The 27,328-nt window shown below is 42.1% G+C and overlaps 2 protein-coding genes across 5 annotated transcripts; both read left to right on the top strand.

The window, feature by feature from the left end:
* The first annotated feature begins 119 nt into the window (after positions 1-119).
* On the top strand, positions 120-7,824 carry LOC121567969 (alpha-2-antiplasmin). Of its 4 annotated transcripts, none has more exons than XM_041878395.2 (10): positions 120-225; positions 698-798; positions 3,974-4,047; positions 4,142-4,216; positions 4,309-4,603; positions 5,012-5,155; positions 5,922-6,110; positions 6,227-6,369; positions 6,656-6,860; positions 7,105-7,824. In XM_041878395.2, the coding sequence occupies exons 3-10, from the start codon at positions 3,985-3,987 to the stop codon at positions 7,467-7,469; spliced, it is 1,479 nt and encodes a 492-aa protein (XP_041734329.2). In that variant the 5' UTR covers positions 120-225; positions 698-798; positions 3,974-3,984; the 3' UTR covers positions 7,470-7,824. The 4 variants fall into 4 exon arrangements, with proteins under 4 accessions (XP_041734329.2, XP_045076918.1, XP_045076917.1 ...); XM_045220983.1 differs by having other exon boundaries at positions 4,139-4,216; XM_045220982.1 differs by lacking the exon at positions 698-798 and having other exon boundaries at positions 158-225; positions 4,139-4,216.
* A 1,704-nt stretch (positions 7,825-9,528) lies between these two features.
* LOC121567968 (solute carrier family 13 member 5-like) lies at positions 9,529-23,755 on the top strand. The gene is made up of 12 exons (XM_041878393.2): positions 9,529-9,642; positions 11,104-11,232; positions 12,265-12,401; positions 16,138-16,355; positions 16,555-16,729; positions 17,040-17,162; positions 17,294-17,506; positions 19,041-19,147; positions 19,292-19,413; positions 20,563-20,724; positions 22,227-22,364; positions 22,603-23,755. Exons 1-12 carry the CDS (start codon positions 9,541-9,543, stop codon positions 22,726-22,728), a joined length of 1,752 nt encoding a protein of 583 aa, XP_041734327.1. The 5' UTR covers positions 9,529-9,540; the 3' UTR covers positions 22,729-23,755.
* The last annotated feature ends 3,573 nt before the right edge of the window (positions 23,756-27,328 follow it).

Raw genomic sequence — 27,328 nt, 5'->3', positions numbered from 1 at the left:
CAGGCTCACTGTTTGACCCCTGAATCGGTCTCAATATTTACATTTACAAAAAAGTAGTGACATATGAAGCACAGATCAATGAAAGTTGATATTTAACAGCCTGCTGAGCAACTGCCAGTCTTTTGCAAATGAGAATTCTGCCATTGCTCATTCAGTGTGTGTGTGTGTGTCTCTCTCTCTCTTTTTTTAGACAGGATAGCAGGTCTCCCATCTTAATTTTGTCAGGTAAGATCGAAAATTTGGGAATTTATGATATGGCTTATGATTTAACTGACTTATGACTTGAATAAATGAACGTGTAAGGTTTCAGCTAAAGCTTTGCCTCAGTGTAGTAGTAGTAGTAGGCCTAATAGTAAACGATAGTTATAATTATAGTAATAGTATACCACTGGAGGATGCCCCTTGATTATGTGTGTTCATTTAAACCAAATGTCACCTAATTTTACATTCAATTGCAAACTGTTTTTGGTCTGTTATGAAGAAATAGCAAGTGGTTAATGTACCTGGTCATAAAGTATTAAAGTAATTCCTCTCTGTGTACTTGTGGCAAGGCTTGCAATTATGTCGATACAGATAATATAGCTAGCTGGTGGTCTCAACTAACCAGATTTACCAGCTGCTGGTCTTGCTAACCAGCTTTACCAGAGCAAGAGAGCCCAAAATGTTACTGTTTTTTTACCCGGTCACCATCTTTCAGGTGTTCTTTAAATTAAGAATCCAGGTGCCATACAGAGAGGGAGATGGGATTATAGACTTCTAAATGTCCATCACAAATACAGTTTCAAAAAATATATACAGGTGAGAATGTTTTGTATGATATACAGTGGGGGAAAAAAGTATTTAGTCAGCCACCAATTGTGCAAGTTCTCCCACTTAAAAAGATGAGGCCTGTAATTTTCATCATAGGTACACGTCAACTATGACAGACAACTTGAGGAAAAAAATTCCAGAAAATCACATTGTAGGATTTGTAATGAATTTATTTGCAAATTATGGTGGAAAATAAGTATTTGGTCACCTACAAACAAGCAAGATTTCTGGCTCTCACAGACCTGTAACTTCTTCTTTAAGAGGCTCCTCTGTCCTCCACTCGTTACCTGTATTAATGGCACCTGTTTGAACTTGTTATCAGTATAAAAGACACCTGTCCACAACCTCAAACAGTCACACTCCAAACTCCACTATGGCCAAGACCAAAGAGCTGTCAAAGGACACCAGAAACAAAATTGTAGACCTGCACCAGGCTGGGAAGACTGAATCTGCAATAGGTAAGCAGCTTGGTTTGAAGAAATCAACTGTGGGAGCAATTATTAGGAAATGGAAGACATACAAGACCACTGATAATCTCCCTCGATCTGGGGCTCCACGCAAGATCTCACCCCGTTGGGTCAAAATGATCACAAGAACGGTGAGCAAAAATCCCAGAACCACACGGGGGGACCTAGTGAATGACCTGCAGAGAGCTGGGACCAAAGTAACAAAGCCTACCATCAGTAACACACTACGTCGCCAGGGACTCAAATCCTGCAGTGCCAGATGTGTCCCCCTGCTTAAGCCAGTACATGTCCAGGCCCATCTGAAGATTGCTAGAGTGCATTTGGATGATCCAGAAGAGGATTGGGAGAATGTCAGATGAAACCAAAATATAACTTTTTGGTAAAAACTCAACTTATCGTGTTTGGAGGACAAAGAATGCTGAGTTGCATCCAAAGAACACCATACCTACTGTGAAGCATGGGGGTGGAAACATCATGCTTTGGGGCTGTTTTTCTGCAAAGGGACCAGGACGACTGATCCGTGTAAAGGAAAGAATGAATGGGGCCATGTATCGTGAGATTTTGAGTGAAAACCTCCTTCCATCAGCAAGGGCATTGAAGATGAAACGTGGCTGGGTCTTTCAGCATGACAATGATCCCAAACACACCGCCCGGGCAACGAAGGAGTGGCTTCGTAAGAAGCATTTCAAGGTCCTGGAGTGGCCTAGCCAGTCTCCAGATCTCAACCCCATAGAAAATCTTTGGAGCAGAGCATATGAGCGGAGTGGAGCGGTGAGAATCTCAGCTCCTCGCTCACGGAGCTGTTCACCCCTCCGCTCCCCCGCTCAAAGCCACATCAGGCCAGTCCGCTCATTATCGCTCAGCGCTCAACGCAGTTTGCATCGCGCTCCACTCAAATCGCCCCCCGCTCACTCCAAAAAAGGAACAAAATCTGCATGTATTTCACTTTTAGCTTAAACCACAGCCTTACTTTATCTCCCCGAATTTGTTGCATACAGACTCATCTCGGATTATCCATTCTGTCTTGAAACGGGGATCTAACACTGACGCTAAAATGAGATGTTAATCAGTATAGTATATTCCATAGCGAATTGACACGTTGTTTGCCAATGTTTCTGCAAAAGCAGCGATGCCCATTGGAAGTGCAGCGTGAGTGTAATCGGTGAGCAGGGATTTGATTTCTGTGACAGCAGGGAGGATCATCCCCAGGTTCCCCAGCTCCTTCTGCATTTTGTCTGTGAGGTCTGCTAGTGGTGTCAGCACACTGACAAGGTGCGTCAGCTGCCGTACTTGATTCAGGGTGATGTTAGCAACATTAGACTTGAGTTTGTTTGACCATAACGGGTCTTTTTGGAACAACCGGATGAACGACTGAATCATCCGCAGCTGGCTGCTCCATCGAATGGCGCAGGCATTTGTGGGGCGGACACCTAATTGGTCGGTTTCCTCTGTGCTCTTGCGTACACTTTTCACCAGGTGCCCGACTTTCACTAACAGCCTTTTAATGTTGTCGTGCTTGTTAACGGCGTTTTTGATCGCCAACTGAAGCATGTGAATGGGGCATCTCAGATGTAAATTTGACAAAGTAAAGTACTGATTTATCATAGTTTCTTGGGGGGGTGTAGCCCGGTTGAGCTGCGCTGGCGAAGTGTTGCATCCCTTCGCGTTCTCCCTTACTCAGCGGTTCATAGTCCATGAAAATCATTTCAAAAAATGCTACATCCAGCTCTCTTTTTCTCTCCCTTGTTATGGTTGGGCCTTTGTGTGCAGTGAATAAACTTTTGAATTCCTCAACCCTTTTCTCTTGTTGCTGCTGCTGCTCCTCTCGCTCTATAAAATACAAATTCATGGACGACACAAATTAAATTAAACAGATGGATTCTGGGTCAGGCTTGAGCATGCTTCAGACTCGTGGTGTGAGCGAGCGAAATTGGAGCGGGACATAGGGCGACGCTCCGTCCTTTTAAAAATGCCGCTCTGCGCTCTGTTCAAAATCTGTCCGCTCACGCTCCACGCTCGCTCCCGCTCCACTCCGCTCATATGCTCTGCTTTGGAGGGAGTTGAAAGTCTGTGTTGCCCAGCGACAGCCCCAAAACATCACTGCTCTAGAGGAGATCTCATGGAGGAATGGGCCAAAATACCAGCAACAGTGTGTGAAAACCTTGTGAAGACTTACAGAAAACGTTTGACCTGTGTCATTGCCAACAAAGGGTATATAACAAAGTATTGAGAAACTTTTGTTATTGACCAAATACTTATTTTCCACCATAATTAGCAAATAAATTCATTAAAAATCCTACAATGTGATTTTCTGGATTTGTTTTTCTCATTTTGTCTGTCATAGTTGACGTGTACCTATGATGAAAATTACAGGCCTCTCTCATCTTTTTAAGTGGGAGAACTTGCACAATTGGTGGCTGACTAAATACTTTTTTTCCCCACTGTACCTCAGTAAATAAATGTTTTCTTCAAGGGAATAATCTGTTTTGTTATGTTTTCTATTTTAAAATGAGATACACTGCTGTACCATACTAAAGAAGTTGATAGAACCATTTTTTGTTTGTCATTGCGTAAAACTGGATTATGTAGCCTAAATGTCAGTTTGCTGTCGTCCTTCAACTGTGATTCATTCCATTGACAGGAATTGAGTGGGCCAGCTTCATTGGGTAATAGCTTGTTACCCTCTGTTGTTTCAGGCTGGCTGTTCATGGACATGGACCTTTGTCTACAATCACTCCTGTTGTTCTGTGTCTGCAGACAAGGACTAACTGTAAAGCACTGCAATTAATCATCAACATCAATCGTGACTGCTTTTCCTGAATGATGTGCAACATTCTCATATCACTGTTTTCCCCTTCAAGCAGAATGGAGAGGTGTCAAATGATGCTCCAATCCCACTGGTCCCTCTCATCCCATTGATGCCCAGCCACCCTAAAGAGGTCTGTTGCCAAAGCAGAATACACAGATCTCATACCCTCCACGTGCCTTCTTACTCTACGTTCTCTTAACCCAACACAATCCTCTCGTCCAGGAATCAGGTACTTCTGCCCCCGGTACACAGGAGCCTCCAAACACAAGTCCCACCACCCCTCCTCCCTTTGTGACGACTAGTGCCCCGGACGGGGGCTCGTCTGAGGAGGATAATCAGCAGCAGGATGGGGGTTGTAGGGCCCAGGCCCGCAGGCCAAAATCCAGGCAGGCCTTAGCTGGCGCCATCCAGAGACTGGGCATGAAGCTGTTGGGCCAGATGAAGACAGGACCTGAGCAGCCCAATGTCATAATATCCCCCCTCAGCATATCCCTGGCACTCTCCCAGCTGGCTCTGGGTATGACATGTTCTGTTTTTGCTGTTTTTTTAGGAGTGATTAAAAAGTTTTAGAAATGTAGGTATTGTGCATCTCTGCTCTTTCAGGATCATCTGTAGTTGGCATGGTTTACACTACCAGCATCATAACCTCTTAGACTATGTCCCAAATGGCACCCTATTCCCTATATAGTGCACTACTTTTGACAATAGGAAATTTAGACTCAACCCCAATGAATAGGTACTTGTTTGCTGTAAATGTTGAGAGCTCAAATCAAATTGTATTCGTCATGTGTACAGTTTACAGCAGGAATAAAAGGTGCAGCTAAATGCTTGTGTGCTAGCTCACTCAACATTGCAGTACAATAATCAATAACACTATCAATAAGCTGCAGCATGTTGCATCATCATGTCTGTGTATGTATCTCAGGAGCCATGAATGAGACAGAGGAGCTGTTGATGCACCATCTCCATGGTGACACTCTGCCCTGCTACCACATGTCTCTACACAACTTCCTGGAACGCCTCCGCAAGAGCAACCTGCAAGTGGCCACACGCCTCTACCTGCAACCAGGTCAGTGTTCGCTGCTTCAGGGTTGGGGTCAATTCCATTTCAATTCCAGTCAATTCAGGAAGTACACTGAAATTGCAGTTCTCTTCAATGCTTTTCATAGAGGAAAATGTGGAATTAGAATTTTGTTTATTTCTTCATTACTGCAGTGGGCTAAATCAGGGCTACACAGAGTGGTTCTTGGTAGTCTTAAACAAATCTACTTTGAAACAAAAGTATACACCTCACACACATGGTTATGGGCTTAAAAAAGAAGACACCTGTATCATGTCAGATATAGATTTGAAATGTATTCCATTTTGAGTTTGCATCCCAATATTACACTTCATATAAATCACAGAAGACTGAACTATAACAAAATAATTTCACATGGAAACACCGGATTTTCAACATTTTCGACAAAATAATAATGTGCATTAATTATGAAAAATATGAATAACATTCCACCCATGAGTCCACTAGAGGGCGATTTGGTCATTTGACTACAGTTAAGGGGATTGAAATGGAATTGCCCCGAACACTTCACTGCTTACTTGAGTAAGAGGGTTAGGAAGTTGATGGAACATAAAGGAAACGGACCTGGAAATGGAAGGAAGATAATGACAATAGACACATTGAGTGTACAGAAGTTCAAACAAGTGACATTGAATGAAACAATACTCTAAATGGCCAGATTAAGAAAGTACTAATGTGTTACTGACTTTGACTTCATGATAACATTATGATTATGTGATTATGTCTGAAAATAGTCTTTTGATGTGTGTTTCAGGGTTTGAGCCCAAACCAGAGTTTGTTCATCAGTCTCAGGATGTATATGACTCAGAGCCAGTGACCTTGGAAGGGCTGGCTGAGGTCAACGAGTGGGTAGAGAGGGCCACTAATGGAAAAGTGACCGACTTCCTGACCAGTCTGCCACCCAATCTGCTTCTCATGCTCATCAATGCTGTCCACTTCAAAGGTTTGTCATAGTATCTATCTACTCAATTCGCAATTCTATTTCCTGTCTGGCATTATCAGTCTGTCTGTCCTTTTTTTCTAATATTATCTCCGTAATCACCCATTTGTCCTAAACAGGAGAATGGAAGGCTCGTTTCGACCCACGATTTACCTCCAAAGATGTCTTCTACGTTGACGACAAGCACATGGTCAACGTTGACATGATGATGGGGCCCAAATACCCCTTGAGTCTGCTCATTGATAATGATCTGGAGGCTCAGGTAAGACTCTCACTCCTTCGTGTCCCCTCCTGCTTGACCATTTATGTTTTTCATACGTTTACCATCCATCACTCTCTACATGTAGTATATATACTGTATGTTATATTATATTTCAGATATGACTCCCAAATGGTATTTGCCTCCTTTTTTATGACATTATCTTCCTTTTATCCTTTCTCTCCTTGAATTTCTCTATTCACCCTCCTATTTTCCTGAGTCACAAAATTGTTGCACACTATATTACCTCACTTCTATTTCTCACCCTTGTCCTCGGCTTCCTGTGCAGGTGGCTCACTTCCCCTTCACCAATCAGATGAGCCTGCTGATAGTGATGCCCATGAATGGCCAGGTGAACGTGTCAGCCCTCGCAGCAAAGCTCAACATCTCTCACCTGTACAACCGCCTGCCCAGAGAGAGATCCATGCAGGTCAAACTGCCCAAATTCAAACTGGACTACAGCCAGGACCTGCAGGAGGCTCTGACCAACATTGGTATGTAGGAGAGGATCCATAAGCAGGCTAGATTAATATGTGAAGTAGGTCTACAAGTGAAAACGTGCATAGATAATAAGGCTTGAAGCACATGGGAAGGAGAGATAAAGATTTTAAAAAACAATTGTCCATGTTATTTTTCAACACAAATTAAAATTACTGGCAGAAGCAGTAAGTCTTTTGAAAACTTTAGAACTGCCCCTCTTCCTCTTATACCTAAGTGTGTGATTTGTTCTATTCTCAGGTATGGGGGAGTTGTTTGCTCGTCCCAACCTGGCAGCCATAGCTGAGGGCCCTCTGCTGGTGTCCAGTGTACAGCACAAGTCCAGTATGGAGATCTCTGAGGAGGGAGCAGAGGCTGCTGCAGCTACCAGCCTGGTCATCTTACGGTCCAACCCCTTTTTTAGTCTCAACCAGCCCTTCTTCTTTGCCCTCATGGACGATAAGACACAAGCACCAGTCTTCCTGGGCGTCATCACCAACCCTAACCCTGGAGCTCCTGCTATGCAGAGTAGTGGAGGGTCTGCCAACCTAGATAAAGTACACTTCCCCATTGATGACAAGAATGACAAACATTATAGTCACTCTTTTGGTGGACCACCCAAGTAAGCTGAAACCTCATTCAATGAGGGGAGATTGAGACCATTATCTATTGACCTTGAACTGCACTGCTGTCTGTCAGAGAGGAAGCAAATCCAGATGAGCAACTCAGATGCATGACAACAGCCCAAGTTATCCAAATGGGCAGCTGGATTGACAGTTTTTCTAAATGTGACAAAAAAAACAAAAAAACATTTGTATTTTGTTTTATTTCAAATACACAACACACTGAGGTGTCCCACATTCGCTAATGAAGTTTACTGCTATTTCTATCTGATGTTTAGGATTAAATGTATCATGAAAATGCAATATTGTGTCCGAATGTATTAGGCTACTTGATAAGACATTAAACGTCAAAATCCTATGTGAGTTTTGGACATTTTTGCCCTGATTAGCCTATATTTTATTTTGTGCATAATTTATGAATGATAAACATGCTTTTGTATGTCTAGATTAGAAGAAACCTAAAAATGGATATGAACAAATGGTCAATTCATGTCAAGCTTCTTCTGTCCTAATGTGCTTCTGTTACTAAGGTCAAGCACTCAGCCAGTGGATGTAGATTAGAGAAACAAAGATATCATTACTGTTACTTACTGCACTTAAACATACACAATATTCCTCACAAACACTGCAAAGAGCTTATTCACTCATATTTACTGTTAAATTCTGGTATTTTCAGAATTCAAATCATGCCACACAAATCCAGGTACGCAAACAAATTACATAAGGATCACTGAACTGCAGCTAATCAGAAAACCCACAAGGTGGCGATATAAGATCCTTTGAGATCAGTCAGCTCAGGGCTAGTCCGTGATCCTATGGGTCTTATGTGGTGGGAAAAAATATGTATCATTTGTAACTGATAAAACATTGATTGGAATAAAATATTGCACCGGACAGATAGAATTACCTCATATATCTCATATAGTTTGTCCATAGAGCTAGTTCACTCTAAAACAGTAGGCTATCTTCTGCATGTTATGTTGGGCCTCTCTTTCGCTATCTCAATGTGCTACTCCTAAGATAAAGGTTAGTCTTGAGAATGACATGCATGGTAAACTCCATATGGTTTAGTGCTATAAAGTCAATGACTAAGCACAATACATTTGAATCTTGTCCAAACAGTTATTGCTTTTGCTGTAATAACATGTAAGACTTGGCTTCAAAAGAAGCAGAAATGTGACTGGGCATGATAGTGGAAAGCCCATATACTGGGTCATAACCCACAGAGATTTGGAAACACTAATTAAAAGTTGTTCAGCTCACCACCAAAGGGAACATTATCATTACTGCTGTCTGTGCAGACCCAGAGGACTATACAGGGAAAGGTCACAGAACATCATGACACTTCATGGCTCATCAAGGTCGGCAGGTATCTTAGTGGTTAAGAGCGTTGTGCCAGTAACCGAAAGGTCGCTGGTTCTAATCCCCGAGCCGACTAGGTGAAAAATCTGTCTGTGCCCTTGAGCAAGGCACTTAACCCTAATTGCTCCTGTAAGTCGCTCTGGATAAGAGCGTCTGCTAAATGACTAAAATGTAAATCAAGCACAATTGAAAACACTATTAGTTTCATGGAGTCCAGAAAGTTAAGATTATTATATTTGTTAAATGTGCTCATAATTTGTTTTTATATTTGAGGTGTACAGCTAGTACAGGGTTTAATATCTCTGTCCGAATTTGAGTTATCAGTTCCATTTGAAAAAGCTATAATCAATTTAATTAGATAATAAATATTGAGATACTGGTCGTAGTTTACATAATTGTTATTGATTGTTTTTTTAATCTCTCTGAAAGAAACAAAATCAGTCATACATTTTAATGCATGTTTTTTGAACAAGTTGTGGTGAAGGTATTCAGGATCCCACCACCGTTAAATCTAGCTTTAGCCTTCTCTCTCTCCGTCTGTCTCCCTCCCATCATTATATGTTCATGAGCTCTCTTCCCTCTCCTATTATCAGCTGCGGGACTCCCCCTTGCTCCCCCTTTCACTTCCTCCCCTCCCCCGACCCGCTCTAAGTAAAACGACGGTCCCTAGTGCTCCAACTTTCTTTGCCTCTGTATCGCCTCAAGTCAAAGGATGGCAGCATTTCTGAAATCCCTTCGGAATCTGAAGAATGAGATTGTTCTATTCTCTACCCCGTTACTTCTTCTCCCGCTGCCTTTAGTCATTGGAACAAAGGTATGTAAATTGTCACATATGTTTTGCACAGATTTACACACACATTTTTATGTTTAAAATATATTTTATGTATCTTGTAAGCAGGTTTTATATTGTTGTTTAATTATATTGTTTAATTTGTAAAATGCAAAAGGAGTTGGTAATTTGTATAATTAAATTGATCATAAACCTTCAATTAGACACTTTTTGGAAAATGTACTGAAGCAGGTCTAACTGCATTCTGTGGTTGAGAGACATTTAGTCATCGCATAGGTTTTGTTCAGCCTTGCACCTGTTGATGCCACCTAAACAGTGAGTTGCAGCATGGCAGAAGCTACGTAGAACCATTTTTATATTTATTTAGCAGACACTCTTATCCAGAGCGACTTACAGGAGCAATTAGGGTTAAGTGCCTTGCTCAAGGGCACATTGACAGATTTTTCACCTAGTTAGCTCAGGGATTTGAACAAGTGACCTTTCGGTTACTGGTCCAACGCTCCTAACCGCTAGGTTACCTGCCGCCCATCATCCCTGTGCCCTGAGACTGTGTCAAAGACAGTAGCCTAATGCTGTTGTTTAAACCCTATATGGCAGGTCATCTCCAGCGTGGGAACGCTAGTTACACTGAATCGTCCTGTCATAGGTTCTCCAAATGGCACTACTTTTTACCATAGCCCCTAGTCAAAAGTAGTGCACTACATAGGGAATAGGGTGCCATTTGGAACGCAGTTTTACATGCCACCGAAGCTGAGACTCTGTCCTAGTGTTGCCACCACTGCATCATGTGTTCTCACTCATGGGGCTATAAGCATGTTATCTTTGTCTTATCCTTGGTGTGTAGTTTCAGTGTATCAGAATCAATACCTACTACGTCATCACACCTAATCTGTCATGCACACACACACACACACACAGACACACACATCATAGAGGACTGCTGAGTGATAAGTGTGGACTGATCAGTGTACAGTTGAGACTAACAGGTGCTGCCATGTACTACAACAGTGATCTTTAACCCCAATCAACATATCTCAGTACTAATCAACTATAATCTCTCCAATTTAGGATTATAGTGACTTTTGTGTCATATCATTTTCCTGTCCCTAACAGCAGTACAGATCTGCTATCTTAATTTGATCACTCTGTTGTCGCAGAGAATATTCCTGTGCATAAGGAAATGCAAATTGTAGTGTATTCAGGCCTTTGAAAAGTATTCTAAAGTTGATAATTTCCACTTCAAAATGTCAGACTTGCCCTAACCAAGAATGTATCCACCCCTAAAAAAAGGTCCATTAATTATAATTCAGATAATAATTAACATTTCCTGTTGTTGCAGGATTATTTTCCTGCTATGAGAAGCAGGGTCAAATTAAGATATTGCATTCGTATGAGCCAGCAGTAATCATTCCCAGGTGGGTTGGATGTTCTGACCTGTTGGTGACCTGTTGGTGACCTGTTGGATCCTATGTATGTGTTGTGCAGGAGGCAGCATGTGCCTATGTGATCATCCTGATGGCAGTGTACTGGTGTACAGAGGCCTTACCGCTGGCTGTCACTGCCCTGCTCCCTGCTGTCCTCTTCCCCATGTTTGGCATCATGCAGTCCAAAGACGTAAGACAGCCTCTACTGCATGCCATGAAGACCTTTTAATAACATGATGAAGAAACTACTATAAAACTGTACTAATGAAACTGTACTATAGTAGCCTACTGATATTCAATATATACTGAACAAAAATATAAACGCAACATGTAAAGTATTGGTCCCATGTTTCATGAGCTGAAATAAAAGGTCCCAGAAATGTTCCATACGCACAAATTTGTTTACATCCCTGTTAGTGAGCATTTCTCCTTTGCCAAGACAATCCATCCACCTGACAGGTGTGGCATATCAAGAAGCTGATTAAACAGCATGATCATTACACAGGTGAACCTTGTGCTGGAGACAATAAAAGGCCACTCTAAAATGTGCAGTTTTGTCACACAACACAATGTCACAGATGTCTCAAGTTTTGAGGGAGCATGCAATTGGCATGCTGACTGCAGGAATGTCCAACAGAGCTGTTGCCAGAGAATGTAATGTTCATTTCTCTACCATAAGCCACCTCCAACATTGTTTTAGAGAATTTGGCAATACGTCCAACCGGCCTCACAACTGCAGACCATGTGTAACCACGCCAGCCCAGGACCTCCATATCTGGCTTCTTCACCTGCGGGATCGTCTGAGACCAGCCACCCGGACAGCTGATGAAACTGAGGAGTATTTATGTCTGTAATAAAGCCCTTTTGTGGGGAAAAACTCATTCTGATTGGCTGGGTCTGGCTCCCCAGTGGGTGGGCTTGGCTCCCAAGTGGGTGGGCCTATGCCCTCCCAGGCCCACCCAGAGCTGCTTCCCTGCCCAGTCATGTGAAATCCATAGATTAGGGCCTAATGAATTTATTTCAATTGACTGATTTCCTTATATGAACTGTAACTCAGTATAATCGTTGAAATTGTTGCATGTTGCGTTTATATTTTTGTTCAGTATACTTCACAATGGTGTCTGCACATTGTTTTAGTAGATACAGTATTGGTAGATGTTTGCATGAGCTTACACAAATACAATATGGACCCATGAGTCACTTGTCTGTGTGTGTCTTCCAGGTGTGTATGCAGTACCTGAAGGACACCAACATGCTGTTTGTGGGAGGACTGATGGTGGCGGTGGCAGTGGAGCACTGGAACCTGCACAAACGCATTGCCCTCCGAGTGCTGCTCTTTGTAGGGGTGCGCCCTGCTCTGTGAGTGACCCTCAACTAACTAACTAACTAACTAACTAACTAACTAACTAACTACAGTGCCTTGCAAAAGTATTCATCCCCCTTGGCATTTTTCCAATTTTGTTGCATTACAACCTGTAATTTAAATTGATTTTTATTTGGATTTCATGTAATGGACATACACAAAATAGTCCAAATTGGTGAAGTGAAATTTAAAAAATAACGTTTCAAAAAATTCTTAAAATAAAAGTGGTGCGTGCATATGTATTCACCCACTTTGCTATGAAGTCCCTAAATAAGATCTGGTGCAACCAATTACCTTCAGAAGTCACATACTTATTTAAATAAAGTCCACCTGTGTGCAATCTAAGTGTCACATGATCTCAGTATATATACACCTGTTCTGAAAGGCCCCAGAGTCTGCAACACCACTAAGCAAGGGGCACCACCAAGCAAGCGGCATCATGAAGACCAAGGATCTCTCCAAACAGGTCAGGGACAAAGTTGTGGATAAGTACAGATCAGGGTAGGGTTATAAAAAAATATCAGAAACTTTGAACATCCCACAGAGCACCATTAAATCCATTATTAAAAAATGGAAAGAATATGGCACCACAACAAACTTGCCAAGAGAGGGACGCCCACAAAAACACACGGACCAGACAAGGATGGCATTAATCAGAGAGGCAACAAAGAGACAAAAGATAACCCTGAAGGAGCTGCAAAGCTCCACAGCAGAGATTAGAGTATCTGTCCATAGGACCACTTTAAGCCGTACATTCCACAGAGCTGGGATTTACGGGAGAGTGGCCAGAAAAAAAGCCACTGCTTAAAGAAAAAAATAAGCAAACACATTTGGTGTTCGCCAAAAGGCATGTGAGAGACTCCTCAAACATATGGAAGAAGGTACTCTGGTCAGATGAGACTAAAATGTAGGTTTTTGGCCATCAAGGAAAACGCTATGTCTGGCGCAAACCCAACACCTCTCATCACCCCGAGAACGCCATCCAGCATGGTGGTGGCAGCATCATGCTGTGGGGATGTTTGTCATCGGCAGGGACTGGGAAACTGGTCAGAATTGAAGGAATGATGGATGGCGCTAAATACAGGGAAATTCTTGAGGGAAACCTGTTTCAGTCTTCCAGAGATTTGAGACTGGGACGGAGGTTCACCTTCCAGCAGAACAATGACCCTAAGCATACTGCTAAAGCAACACTCGAGTGGTTTAAGGGGAAACATTTACATGTCTTGGAATGGCCTAGTCAAAGCCCAAACCTCAATCCAATTGATAATCTGTGGTATGACTTAAAGATTGCTGTACACCAGCGGAACCCATCCAACTTGAAGGAGCTGGAGCAGTTTTGCCTTGAAGAATGGGCAAAAATCCCAGTGGCTAGATGTGCCAAGCTTATAGAAACATACCCCAAGAGACATGCAGCTGTGATTGCTGCAAACGGTGGCTCTACAAAGTATTGACTTTGGGGGGGTGAATAGTTATGCACGCTCAAGTTTTCAGTTTTTTTGTCTTATTTCTTGTTTGTTTCACAATAAAAAATATTTTGCATCTTCAAAGTGGTAGGCATGTTGTGTAAAACAAATGATACAAACCCCCCCAAAATCCATTTTAATTCCAGGTTGTAAGGCAACAAAATAGGAAAAATGCTAAGGGGGGTGAATACTTTTGCAAGCCACTGTAACTAACTAAATTAGCTAACTAACTAACCCATCAATACAAATCCCCCGATATATATATCTCTAGAGAAGGGAAATCCGTTCATCTTTATGACTATCTACAGGTATATTATATTGTATTGACCTTGCCATTATACAGTTGAAGTCAGAAATTGACATAAACCTTAGCCAAATACATTTAAACTCAGTTTTTCACAACTCCTGACATTTAATCCTAGTAAAAATTCCCTGTCAGTTAGGATCACCACTTTATTTTAAGAATGTGAAATGTCAGAATAATAGTAGAGAAAATGATTTATTTAAGCTTTTATTTCTTTCATCACATTCCCAGTGGGTCAGAAGTTTACATACACTCAATTAGTATATGGTAGCATTGCCTTTAAATTGTTTAACTTCGGTCAAACGTTTCGGGTAGCCTTCCACAAGCTTCCCACAATAAGTTGGGTGAATTTTGGCCCATTCCTCCTGACAGAGCTGGTGTAACTGAGTCAGGTTTGTAGGCCTCCTTGCTCGCACATGCTTTGCCCACAAATGTTCTATAGGATTGTGATGGCCACTCCAAAACCTTGACTTTGTTGTCCTTAAGCCATTTTGCCACAACTTTGGAAGTATGCTTGGGGTCATTGTCCATTTGGAAGACCCAAGCTTTAACTTCCTGACTGATGTCTTGAGATGTTGCTTCAATATATCCACATAATTTTCCTTCCTCATGATACCATCTATTTTGTGAAGTGCACCAGTCCCTCCTGCAGCAAAGCACCCCCACAGCATGATGCTGCCACCCCCGTGCTTTACGGTTGGGATGGTGTTCTTCGGTTTGCAAGTCCCCCTTTGTCCTCCAAACATAACGATGGTCATTATGGCCAAACAGTTCTATTTTTGTTTCATCAGACCAGAGGACATTTCTCCAAAAAGTACGATCTTTGTCCCCATGTGCAGTTGCAAACAGTAGTCTGGCTTTTTTATGGCGGTTTTGGAGCAGTGGCTTCTTCCTTGCTGAGCGGCCTTTCAGGTTATGTCGATATAGGACTCATTTTACTGTGGATATAGATACTTTTGTACCTGTTTCCTCCAGCATCTTCACAAGGTCCTTTGTTGTTGTTCTGGGATTGATTTGCACTTTTCGCACCAAAGTATGTTCATCTCTACGAGACAGAACTCTCCTTCCTGAGCGGTATGACGGCTACGTGGTCCCATGGTGTTTATACTTGCGTACTATTGTTTTTTTACAGATGAACGTGGTACCTTCAGGTGTTTGGAAATTGCTCCCAAGGATGAACCAGACTTGTGGAGGTCTACAATTTTTTTTCTTGACTGATTTGTTTTCATTTTCCCATGATGTCAAGCAAAGAGGCACTGAGTTTGAAGTTAGGCCTTGAAATACATCCACAGGTACACCTCCAATTGACTCAAATGATGTCAATTAGCCTATCAGAAGCTTCTAAAGCCATGACACCATTTTCTGGAATTTTCCAAGCTGTTTAAAGGCACAGTCAACTTAGTGTATGTAAACTACCGACCCACTGGAATTGTGATACAGTGAATTATAAGTGAAATAATCTGTCTGTAAACAATTGTTGGAAAAATTACTTGTGTCATGCACGAAGTAGATGTCCTAACCGACTTGCCAAAACTATAGTTTGTAAACAATACATTTGTGGAGTGGTTGAAAAACGAGTTTTAATGACTCCAACCTAAGTGTATGTAAACTTCCGACTTCAACTGTACATGATGTGGACACATTACCTAACATTTCACTCTCTCTGTGTCAGAGGGTATTCTGCCTTTTACTTGGTCTGATCCATCTCAGTAAAGCCCATTGAGACACTTTGCCAATTTTATGCATAGATGAATATAACATTTTATAAGCCTTGTTATAAGACCTTCTTAAAGCTCATACATGCTTATAACAAGTTATAAAGCATTAAACCTGTATGCCATGCTTTAAGTAAAGTGTTACAGAATATTCTTATTCCACATTTCTTTGCTGAGGCCTGTGTTTCCTCCATGGAGATCCTATAATTGCTATGATTCTCTGTCATTCTATGATTTCCTCTCTTTCCAGTCTGATGCTGGGCTTCATGGGGGTGACAGCCTTCCTGTCCATGTGGATCAGTAACACAGCCACCACAGCCATGATGGTACCCATCGTCCAGGCTGTTCTGGAGCAGCTCAACAACTACAAAGAGACTGAGATGCCTGTGATCCTCAGTACTGAGGAGGGTACCCAGCTTCAGGACACCACTGACAGCAAACAAACAGAGAAACAGGCAGAGGGACATGGTGAGCACTGAGCAGAGAAGGACAAATTAATGAACAGTTCATTTGTGCGTTTAATGAAAGGGGTTATTATCCATTGAATGAGCTCGGGGACCATGTAAGCTTATTAGGGAGCATATGTATGAGCAGTGTGCATTGCAAATGTTTGCTTTGAGACTATTTGGGCTATGTTAACGTTCCTATTTGGACTGTGTTTGTCCAGTTGTGGTGACCTGTTTAGACCCGTTTATGGAGGCTATCCAGCGTAAGGAGGCTGCAGACAAGAAGAAGATGTGTAAGGGCATGACGCTGTGTGTCTGCTACGCTGCCAGCATCGGGGGCACTGCCACCCTCACAGGGACTGGACCCAACCTGGTGCTCAAGGGACAGATGAACCAGTGGGTACTTTCAGCTATGGATTGTGTCCTCAGTGTATTTCAGTACTTTCAGCTATGGATTGTGTCCTCAGTGTATTTCAGTACTTTCAGCTATGGATTGTGTCCTCAGTGTATTTCAGTACTTTCAGCTATGGATTGTGTCCTCAGTGTATTTCAGTACTTTCAGCTATGGATTGTGTCCTCAGTGTATTTCAGTACTTTCAGCTATGGATTGTGTCCTCAGTGTATTTCAGTACTTTCAAATCATGTATCTTTCAAATCATGTTTTTCTTTATGCGTTAATGTTAATAATATTTTATCTTTCCCTCAGGCTGTTTCCTGACAATGGAGATGTCATCAACTTTGCGTCCTGGTTCGGCTTTGCTTTCCCCAACATGATCCTGATGCTGACCCTGGCTTGGCTCTGGCTGCAGTTTGTCTTCATGGGATTCAAGTGAGTTTCAGATCATAAGATGATGTTTTATCTTTCAGTCAGAGATCATCCTCATTCATCACTCTACTGAATTCGATTTACTGCTGAATCACCCTATAAGCCTAAACCCCTTTCTCTCCCTCCATTCCCAGTTTTAAGAAGACGTGGGGCTGTGGGTCAGCGAAGACAGAGAAAGAGATAGCTGTATATAATGTGATCAAGGAGCAGCATCGTCAGCTGGGCTCAATGTCTTTTGGAGAGCTGAGTGTGCTGGGTCTGTTCAGTTGTCTGGTGGTTCTGTGGTTCACCAGAGATCCTGGCTTCGTGGCAGGCTGGGCCACATACATCTTCAACACTGACGCAGAGTACGGCCCTTTACTCTTCATAAATACTACACAGTACATACACAGCATATTACACAGGCCTGGTATACTTTTCAAATGGCATTCTATTCCCTTTATAGTTCACTACTTTTGACCAGGGCCCATATTGCTCTGGTCAAAAGTAGTGAGCCATAAAGGGAATATGGTGCCATTTGAGACGCAGCCCTAATCAATACAAAAAAAGACTTGAGACCGTTACAAAAACATTAGATTGACAAATTATACACTATATATACAAACGTATGTGGACACCTGTTCAAATTAGTGGATTTGGCTATTTACAGGTGTATAAAATTGAGCACACAGCCATGCAATCTCCATATACAAACATTGGCAGTAGAATGGCCTTACTGAAGAGCTCAGTGACTTTCAACGTGGCACTGTCATAGGATGCCACCTTTCCAACAAGTCAGTTTGTCAAATTTCTGCCCTGCTAGAGCTGCCCCGGTCAACTGTAAGTCCTGTTATTTGTCAATGCTGTTATTGTGAAGTGGAAACGTCTAGGAGCAACAACGGCTCAGCCGCGAAGTGGTAGGCCACACAAGCTCACAGAACGGGACACTCACTACCGAGTTCCAAACTGCCTCTGGAAGCAACGTCAGCATAAGAACTGTTCATCGGGAGCTTCATGAAATGGGTTTCCATGGCCGAGCAGCCGCACACAAGCCTAAGATCACCATGTGCAATGACAAGCGTCGGCTGGAGTGGTGTAAAGCTCGCCGCCATTGGACTCTGGAGCAGTGGAAACGCGTTCTCTGGAGTGATTAATCACGCTTCACCATCTGGCAGTCCTACGGATTAATCTGGATTTGGCAGATGCCAGGAGAACGCTACCTGTCCCAATGCATAGTGGCAACTGTAAAATTTGGTGGAGGTGGAATAATGGTCTGGGGCTGTTTTCCACGGTTCAGGCTAGGCCCCTTAGTTCCAGTGAAGGGAAATCTTAACGCTACAGCGTATAATGACAATCTAGACAATTCTGTGCTTCCAACTTTGTGGCAAACAGTTTGGGGAAGGCCCTTTCCTGTTTCAGCATGACAATGCCTCCGTGCACAAAGCGAGGTCCATACAGAAATAGTTTGTCGAGATTGGTGTGGAAGAACTTGACTGGCCTGCACAGAGCCCTGACCTCAACCCCATTGAACACCTTTGGGATGAATTGGAATGCGGATTGTGAGCCAGGCCTAATCACCCAACATCAGTGCCCGACCTCACTAATGCTCTTGTGGCTGAATGGAAGCAAGTCCCTGCAGCAATGTTCCAACATCTAGTGGAAATCCTTCCCAGAAGAGTGGAGGCTGTTATAGCAGCAAAGGGGGGACCAAATCCATATTAATGCCCATGATTGTGGAATGAGATGTTCGACGAGCAGGTGTTCACATACTTTTGGTCATGTAGTGTATCTCACTTCCCACATACTTCAATACTTCACAAGAATAAATAAGCAAGAAAACATGAATTGTGTGTCTGAATGCTGACAGATAGTCACGCTATCTTTATCCGTTCTTCCCTCCAGGTATGTAACTGATGCCACAGTGGCAGTGTTCATCGCTGTCCTTCTCTTTGTCCTGCCTTCCAAGGCCCCACGCTTCTGCTGCAGGAGGTCCCAAAGCTTTGACACTGGTAAACCATGTTTTAAACCACACATAAAATGTAACAATCACGGTACCTGATCTTGAGTATGCTACTTTAGTATCTAAGGATATGAAGACTTGAAGACCATTACAATGGCATGTCTGTAACAGTGATTTGTTAACCCCTCTACAGAGCACCAGCACCCGGCTGGCTCCACACCAGCTCTGCTTACTTGGAAGGTGGCCCAGAAGAAGTTACCCTGGAGCATCGTTCTCCTCTTGGGGGGAGGGTTCGCCCTGGCCAAAGGCAGTGAGGTGAGAGACAGGGCCAGTATGTACATACATGTACAGATGTAGGATCACCCTGTTGCAGGATAACTTTCCTGACATGCAGGAAATGTAAAATGTGTAGTGTATTTGAGGTTTACAAAAGGCTTCTGAAGTTTGTACGAAAAATGTGTCAACCCCTTTAAAAATGTTAGTTCATTATAAATCACATAATAATTCATTTCCTGTTGCTACAGGATTATTTTCTTGCTGTAGCAAACTGGCTCAAATTAAGATTATATATATGTATGGTGTAATCTTTGGTTGCTTTCCACAGAAACTTTTTAACCAAAAAAGTCAGATCCCCACTGAGAATTGAATCATCCCACATTTCATCGGGATCTTTGTGACAAAGTGACATTTTTGCTTAGTCAACATAGCTCTACCCTGTTCACTTCCCAAGTACAATGAAACATATGGCATATAATGTGGGATGACACATGTAACATATCAGCTGCTTACTTAGCCACTAAAGTACACTAAAATCCACCTTTCTGTCTTTGCATACCGTACACAGTATGTACAGGTAACTGCCAAAATAAAGGAAACGAAACACCAACATAAAGTGTATTAATAGGGCGTTAGGCCACAACGAGCACAAAGCGTCTTGGCATAGTTTCTACAAGTGTCTGGAACTCTATTGGAGGGATGAGACACCATTCTTCCACGAGAAATTTCATATTTTGGTGTTTTGTTGATGGTGATGGAAAACGCTGTCTCTGGCGCCACTCCAGAATCTCTCATATGTGGGTTGAGATCTGGTGACTGAGACACACACAAACACAAATACACACACACACACACACACACACACACACACACACACACACACACACACACACACACACACACACACACACACACACACACGCACACACTTTAAACCCCCTATGCTCCTTTGAAACCCCTCTTTCAAAGTCACTGAGATCTCTTCTTCTAGCCATGGTAGCCAAAATAACGGGCAACTGTGCATTTTTTTACATGACCCTAAGCAAGTGTTTCCTTTATTTTGGTAGTTACCGTACTTGTACATATATAGATGTATGTGGGTCTGGTAATGTATCCGACACCATATGAAGAGTGCCATGGTTGTTTGAGACTGATTGTATGGTTATGGTTATGTATGTGCCCCTGCAGGAGTCAGGTCTGTCTAAGTGGATGGGGGACCAGATGACTCCCCTCCACACCATCCCACCCTGGGCCATCGCTATCATCCTGTGTCTGCTGATCGCCATCTTCACAGAGTGCACCAGTAACGTGGCCACGGCCACTCTCTTCCTACCTGTCCTCGCCTCAATGGTAAGACTCAACACGCCGCTATGTATTAATAACACAATACTAGGCCCTACTACACAATACTACACAATACTACACCACTACACAATACTACACAATACTTCATAATACTACACTACTGCACAATACTACACAATACTGCAATCCTACACAATACTACAATACTACACAATATTACAATACTACACAATACTACACAATACTACAATACTATACAATGCTACACTACAACACAATATTACAGTATTACACAACTGGAAGCAGGAATACAATAGCTATCCAGTCTGGTAAACTGCTCTGACACGCAGACACGTACAGTACATGCAGCAGTAGTAGTAGACTACTTGCAATGGGCTGAACACTGTAGCTCCTTGTTGTGAAGTACAGTATTTACCAATGTAAGCTCATTCAGAAATCTCCCCTATAGGAGTGTAGCACTGAAACTACTCCCAGTGGAAGCCGGCCTACATGTCCTTGTTTGGTTGCCCTGGCCTGTAGTTGTTAGTCATTTGGGATGAATACATTTGGTCCCCTTCCCTGGGCCCCTCCTTCTATAGCCACCCTGCCAAACACACCAATTGAGCTCCGTGGCTTGTCCTGGTGCCCACCCCCATCCACACTGATGAATGGTATCACTGTGCCCAGTGCCCAAGCACTCAGCGAGGATCCAAGCTGGGCCATGCCAGAATGTTCCAAGCTGGGGTATAGAGAGAGGGATTTATTGAGGTCAAAGCCAACAGGAGTGCATGAAGATGACATAAGTGTAGAAAAGGGTGAGTGAAAGAGCGAGAAGGATAGGAAGAGAAATGGGGTTAGTGAACCAACTACTACTTACAGGGAAGTCTGGGAAAGAGACGCTGCTAGGATGTGTGCTTTTGTGTCTAGCTGCTTGTTTTATGTCTGTATTGTCTTTCCAAACTGCTACAAAAATGAATCCAACTAAATGATATAATATCCATTATATCCGTTGAGGAAAAGCCTGCCAGAGGAATGAGAATTATGACATGAAAAATAATCTCAGCCAGTATTAATCTCAGCCATTATTAATTTTCAAACTACAGAGGCTTCCATTCTAATCTATGTTTTGCTATTACACTGTGGTTCTACACCTTTCTGGAGACATCTGTGGTGTGTTTCCATTTTGCCTGCCTGCCATGACTCAGACCCCAAACAACTTAGCATGCATAAGAATTACATCTTAATTACACACGCCTAATGGACGATTTTGAACCCTAGAATTACAAACACTAAAATCAGATAGTTATGAGCAAGTGATTACGGTGCAGAAAAGCAGCACCACAGACTAGAGTGTTGTCATTAGGGATGTGTCCCAAATGGCACCCTATTCTGTATATAGTGCACTACTTTTGACTAGGGTGCATGGCCTCTGGTCAAAAGTAGTGCACTATGTAGGGAAAAGGGTGCCATTTGGGACTCAATCTAGGAGTGTCCTCCTCAGCCCAGGCGCAGACAGCTGAAGATGTGTGTCTGTGTGTTTATTTCAGTCCCAGTCCATTGGAATGAATCCTCTGTACGTCATGGTGCCTTGTACTCTCAGCGCCTCCTTTGCCTTCATGTTACCTGTGGCCACACCGCCCAATGCTATCGTCTTCTCATATGGCTACCTCAAGGTTTCTGACATGGTGAGTTAAAGTACATCATTCAATAAAGAGAATATGATCTACTGCATTGTCAATCTTATTATTCATTAACAAAAATCAATAATAGCAAAAAAATCCTAAATCAATTTAGGAAAATTCTTAATGTGTCATTTACTAATAATTTGAGGACAATTGTCCTAGGCCACATCATTTGATTGCCTTTCCAGTATGAATGATTGCAAACAGAACTTGAAATTCATTGCACCTCTCTCTCTCCCAGGCTAGGACAGGTATAGTAATGAACATCATCGGCATCCTGTGTATCACTCTGGCCATCAACAGCTGGGGCAGGGCCATGTTCCACCTAGATACATTCCCTACCTGGGCCAACACTACTGGGGTGTGAGGACCCCGAGGGGCCCCGGGCCAGGCCATGAAGAACGCAGAAAGAGGGCCCCTCATGTGCCAGGGGCCTCTGGCGAGAACGTGACTGGTCGTGTTTGGGTGTTGGGAGAAAAGCCACGTAGCTTCCATTACAAAGGACACTTGAATCACCCTGTGGAAAGAGAGAATGGATGGATGCATGGATGGATGGATGGATGGATGGATGGGTGGATGGGTGGGTGGAGGGGTTTAACTGGAGAGAAGAGTGATGAAGGGTTAAAGTAGCACTACTGTACTTTTAATGCTGTAATGTGTTATGCAGAGTATGTCCAGTTCCATTTAAAATGCCCAAGTATTATCTCTATCAAATGAACATGTTCTCAACTTCTCACTCTCAGAAGTAGCTTCTGCCTCATATTTGTTGGTCTGTTTATATCTCAAGACCCACAGTTGCTTAAAATCCATTTGGGGTTTAAGGTTTTTGATCAACTGTTCATTTGCACAAAATAGCTTGTGAACTCTGTGACCAAACATTGTATACCATCTTCTCTTTTTGCTAATCTTAGTATTAGATGAACTTGTTTTGATTTTGCTCGTACTCACCGGTGAAACATGGTGCATTGTACTTCTGATGCCACTTGAACTTTGAATACTGTATGACTGTATAACTTGAGATCCCTCTGTACACACTTTTCTAAACTTTAATCATTGGGGCTGGAAAATGCAAACATGTTTCTCCTTTGTTATAACAGTAATATAATATGTAATTCAATACTTTTTATTGAATTATTGTAATATTATCTTGATCAAAAGTTGTATATTTATGAGATGTAATATAGTTTATAGTGTATTGGTGTTTGCTCCTGCACACTCTGAAATGGCCAAAATGTCAAAGGTCATGTCTGGGCTGCTTGCATGTAAAGTCAGAGATGGATACAAGTACAAAATACAATTACAGAATACAATTACAGAATACAATTATAAAATACCATAAAGATCAATGTATCAAAATAAACAACAAAATACTTGTATTTTGAAATGTATTTAATTAAAATACATTTGTTTTGTATTTTAAAATACAGAAATACTTTTGCAAGTAGCCGGCCCGAACAGCAACAACATTCTTAGTAACGGTTACAGAAACATTTTACTTGCTATGACTGTGATATGTTGTTGTTTATCTACCTTAGTTGAATGCACTGACTGTATATGTGAAAATGAACATACCAAAATGAAGTACAAAGCACACTGGGTATTATTATTGGCCTTGTTTAGGGGTCATGTCTAGATGGGATACAGCTTAACCTAATTCTTCTAACCTGCTACGTGAATTCTCCTAACCTGCTGCGTAAGTTCTCCTAAACTTGCTATGAGCTCATTTTTACATACACATTTATATTTAATTCATTTAGTAGACGCTCTTATCACACCATTGTGCTATCAGACTTCTGATACCAATGCAAGGTGAAAGGGAGCCACAAAATGGTGAACCGCTATAAAAAATGAAAATACAAATCACAGCTCTTGAAAGTATCTTGTTACAAAATACATTGGAGTGTAGTTCAGCCCAGTGTGATACCAATTACAATATACATTTCTGTGTACAGTGTCTTATAGGTTCATGCAATCATGTATACAGATTTCAGTGGTTTGATACACTGTTTCAAACTGATCGTGTGAAATAAATACAACTAAGAGGAAAATAAAGTATGTATTCATCTTAACGGACCAAATATGTATTTTTATTCATAATTGTTATGTGTATATCAAACAATCTCATTCACTAAAAAGAACAGTACATTTTGTTAGTGTTACCTGGGAAGCATAATGTTGCCTAACCTTACAGTGGCTTGCAAATGTATTCACCCCCCTTGGCATTTTTCCTATTTTGTTGCCTTACAACCTGGAATTAAAATAGATTTTGGGGGGGTTTGTATCATTTGATATACACAACATGCCTACCACTTTGAAGATGCAAAATATATTTTTTTACTTGAGCATGCATAACTATTCACCCCCAAAGTCAATAGTTTGTAGAGCCACCTTTTGCAGCAATTACAGCTGCAAGTCTCTTGGGGTATGTCTCTATAAGGTTGGCACATCTAGCCACTGGGATTTTTGCCCATTCTTCAAGGCAAAACTGCTCCAGCTCCTTCAAGTTGGGTGGGTTCCACTGGTGTACAGCAATCTTTAAGTCATACCACAGATTCTCAATTGGATTGAGGTCTGGGCTTTGACTAGGCCATTCCAAGACATGTAAATGTTTCCCCTTAAACCACTCGAGTATTGCTTTAGCAGTATGCTTAGGGTCATTGTTCTGCTGGAAGGTGAACCTCCGTCCCAGTCTCAAATCTCTGGAAGACTGAAACAGGTTTCCCTCAAGAATTTCCCTGTATTTAGCGCCATCCATCACTCCTTTAATTCTGACCAGTTTCCCAGCCCCTGCCAATGAAAAACATCCCCACAGCATGATGCTGCCACCACCATGCTTCACTGTGGGGATGGTGTTCTCAGAGTGATGAGAGGTGTTGGGTTTGCGCCAGACATAGCGTTTTCCTTTATGGCCAAAAAGCTATATTTTAGTCTCATCTGACCAGAGTACATTCTTCCATATGTTTGGGGAGTCTCCCACATGCATTTTGGCAAACACCAAACGTGTTTGCTTATTTTTTTCTTTAAGCAATGGCTTTTTTCTGGCCACTCTTCCGTAAAGCCCAGCTCTGTGGAGTGTATGGCTTAAAGTGGTCCTATGGACAGATACTCCAATCTCCACTGTGGAGCTTTGCAGCTCCTTCAGGGTTATCTTTGGTCTCTTTGTTGCCTCTCTGATTAATGCCCTCATTGCCTGGTCCATGAGTTTTGGTGGGCGGCCCTCTCTTGGTAGGTTTGTTGTGATGCCATATTCTTTCCATTTTTTAATAATGGATTTAATGGTGCTCCGTGGGATGTTCAAAGTTTCTGATATTTTTTTATAACCCAACCCTGATCTGTACTTCTCCACAACTTTGTCCCTGACCTGTTTGGAGAGCTCCTTGGTCTTCATGGTGCCGCTTGCTTGGTGGTGCCCCTTGCTTAGTGGTGTTGCAGACTCTGGGGCCTTTCAGAATAGGGGTATATATACTGAGATCATGTGACACTTAGATTGCACACAGGTGGACTTTATTTAACTAATTATGTGACTTCTGAAGGTAATTGGTTGCACCAGATCTTATTTTCGATGCCAGGTTTCCCTGTATGCAAATTATTTGACAGATATTATGTCAAAATAATATTTATTTATTTATTCTAAGGCAATTACTGATTCCATAAGTCAATGGTGCTACCTGTCAATGATTTTAGAGACCGGTATAATGATGATTTAAATGGTTTGACCATCCATATCTGTTTACACTTGATTGATCCAGATACAATGAGTCCCTGACTACCTCCAGAGGTGGGCAGGAAGATCTGATTACAATCAGATCACAATTAGTATTTTAATTGTCTTCACCTGTCTAAAAATGTGGACACAATCAGAATGTGGACAAGATCAAGACAAAGGACGCATGTTAGAACCAGGTATAAACAGAACTCTAGAGAACGTGTTTGAACAGCAAGCAGGAGATGACAAAGTTTCAGTGGCAGTCCTCCTCGGCTACTCCTTAGCTATTTCTCAACTTAATGACTAAAACATGCAGACTTTCACAGCTGACTCTGACAGCACTATTGTTTTTGTCTGCTCCTTTTCTCAGTGATTTGTGGTTTGGTGCATAGGCCCACATGGTCCAATAAACATAGTGCACAGTACACCCACACAGCACAGGCTTTGGCTGAATGGCTCTACCTGAGGAGAGAGAAAAGAATGTGTCAATGTCCCGTCACTGAGAGATTGCATGAACCTGGCGAGGTCAGGAGATTCACTATAAACCCTGTATTGTTGTATAGACAAAATAGTCAATTTCACAACCTCCTATTGATAGTCTCCAGGGCTATAGCTCCACTTCATTACAACACACAGTGGAGACCTGGTGAAATATCTCACTAACATGGAAGAATCGTATAGAGATGGCATGTTTCACAGTCTAGACAAGACAGCAGACAGTTCACAGACACACTATCGGTTTTTAATGGTTGAATCCTACAAGACGATATGGCCATTGACAGCTAAAAACATCCCAAAACTGCACTTTATTGTTGCCTATGGAGGAGGATAAAAACCTTAAGGGCAGAGAGGAAGGAAAGAAGGGAGAAATAAAGAAAATTGAATATCTTAGCTAAGCCCTGACCTTGACCACAGTCTTGGGCATTTCAAATGTTAGACGCTTAAGGAGTAGTTGGGTGTATAGTACAGCTCAAATCACTATGATCTAACTATGATCTAACGTCCTAAGGGGGAAAAAGCTTATGTAATTACAGTGACTTTCTCTCTCTTTGCTGCCTCTGCAACACCCACTCATTATCCAAGTCTTCATGTATCAAAGCCTCTATTATTACCTATATATACATTTAAGTGTTCAGTAAGAAAGGGAGAATGGCATCTATATACTTTGCTGAGGTTGCATAAAAAATATTCTATAGACAAGTAAAGCCCTTTGGTAAACTTACGGGCACAGCAAAACTTGTGTTGTTAAACATGTGTGTGC

This window comes from Coregonus clupeaformis, chromosome 6 (genome assembly GCF_020615455.1).
Source record: "Coregonus clupeaformis isolate EN_2021a chromosome 6, ASM2061545v1, whole genome shotgun sequence".
NCBI lineage: Eukaryota > Metazoa > Chordata > Actinopteri > Salmoniformes > Salmonidae > Coregonus > Coregonus clupeaformis.
Note: the sequence above shows the minus strand (reverse complement) of the source record. Positions and strands in the feature narration are given on the sequence as shown.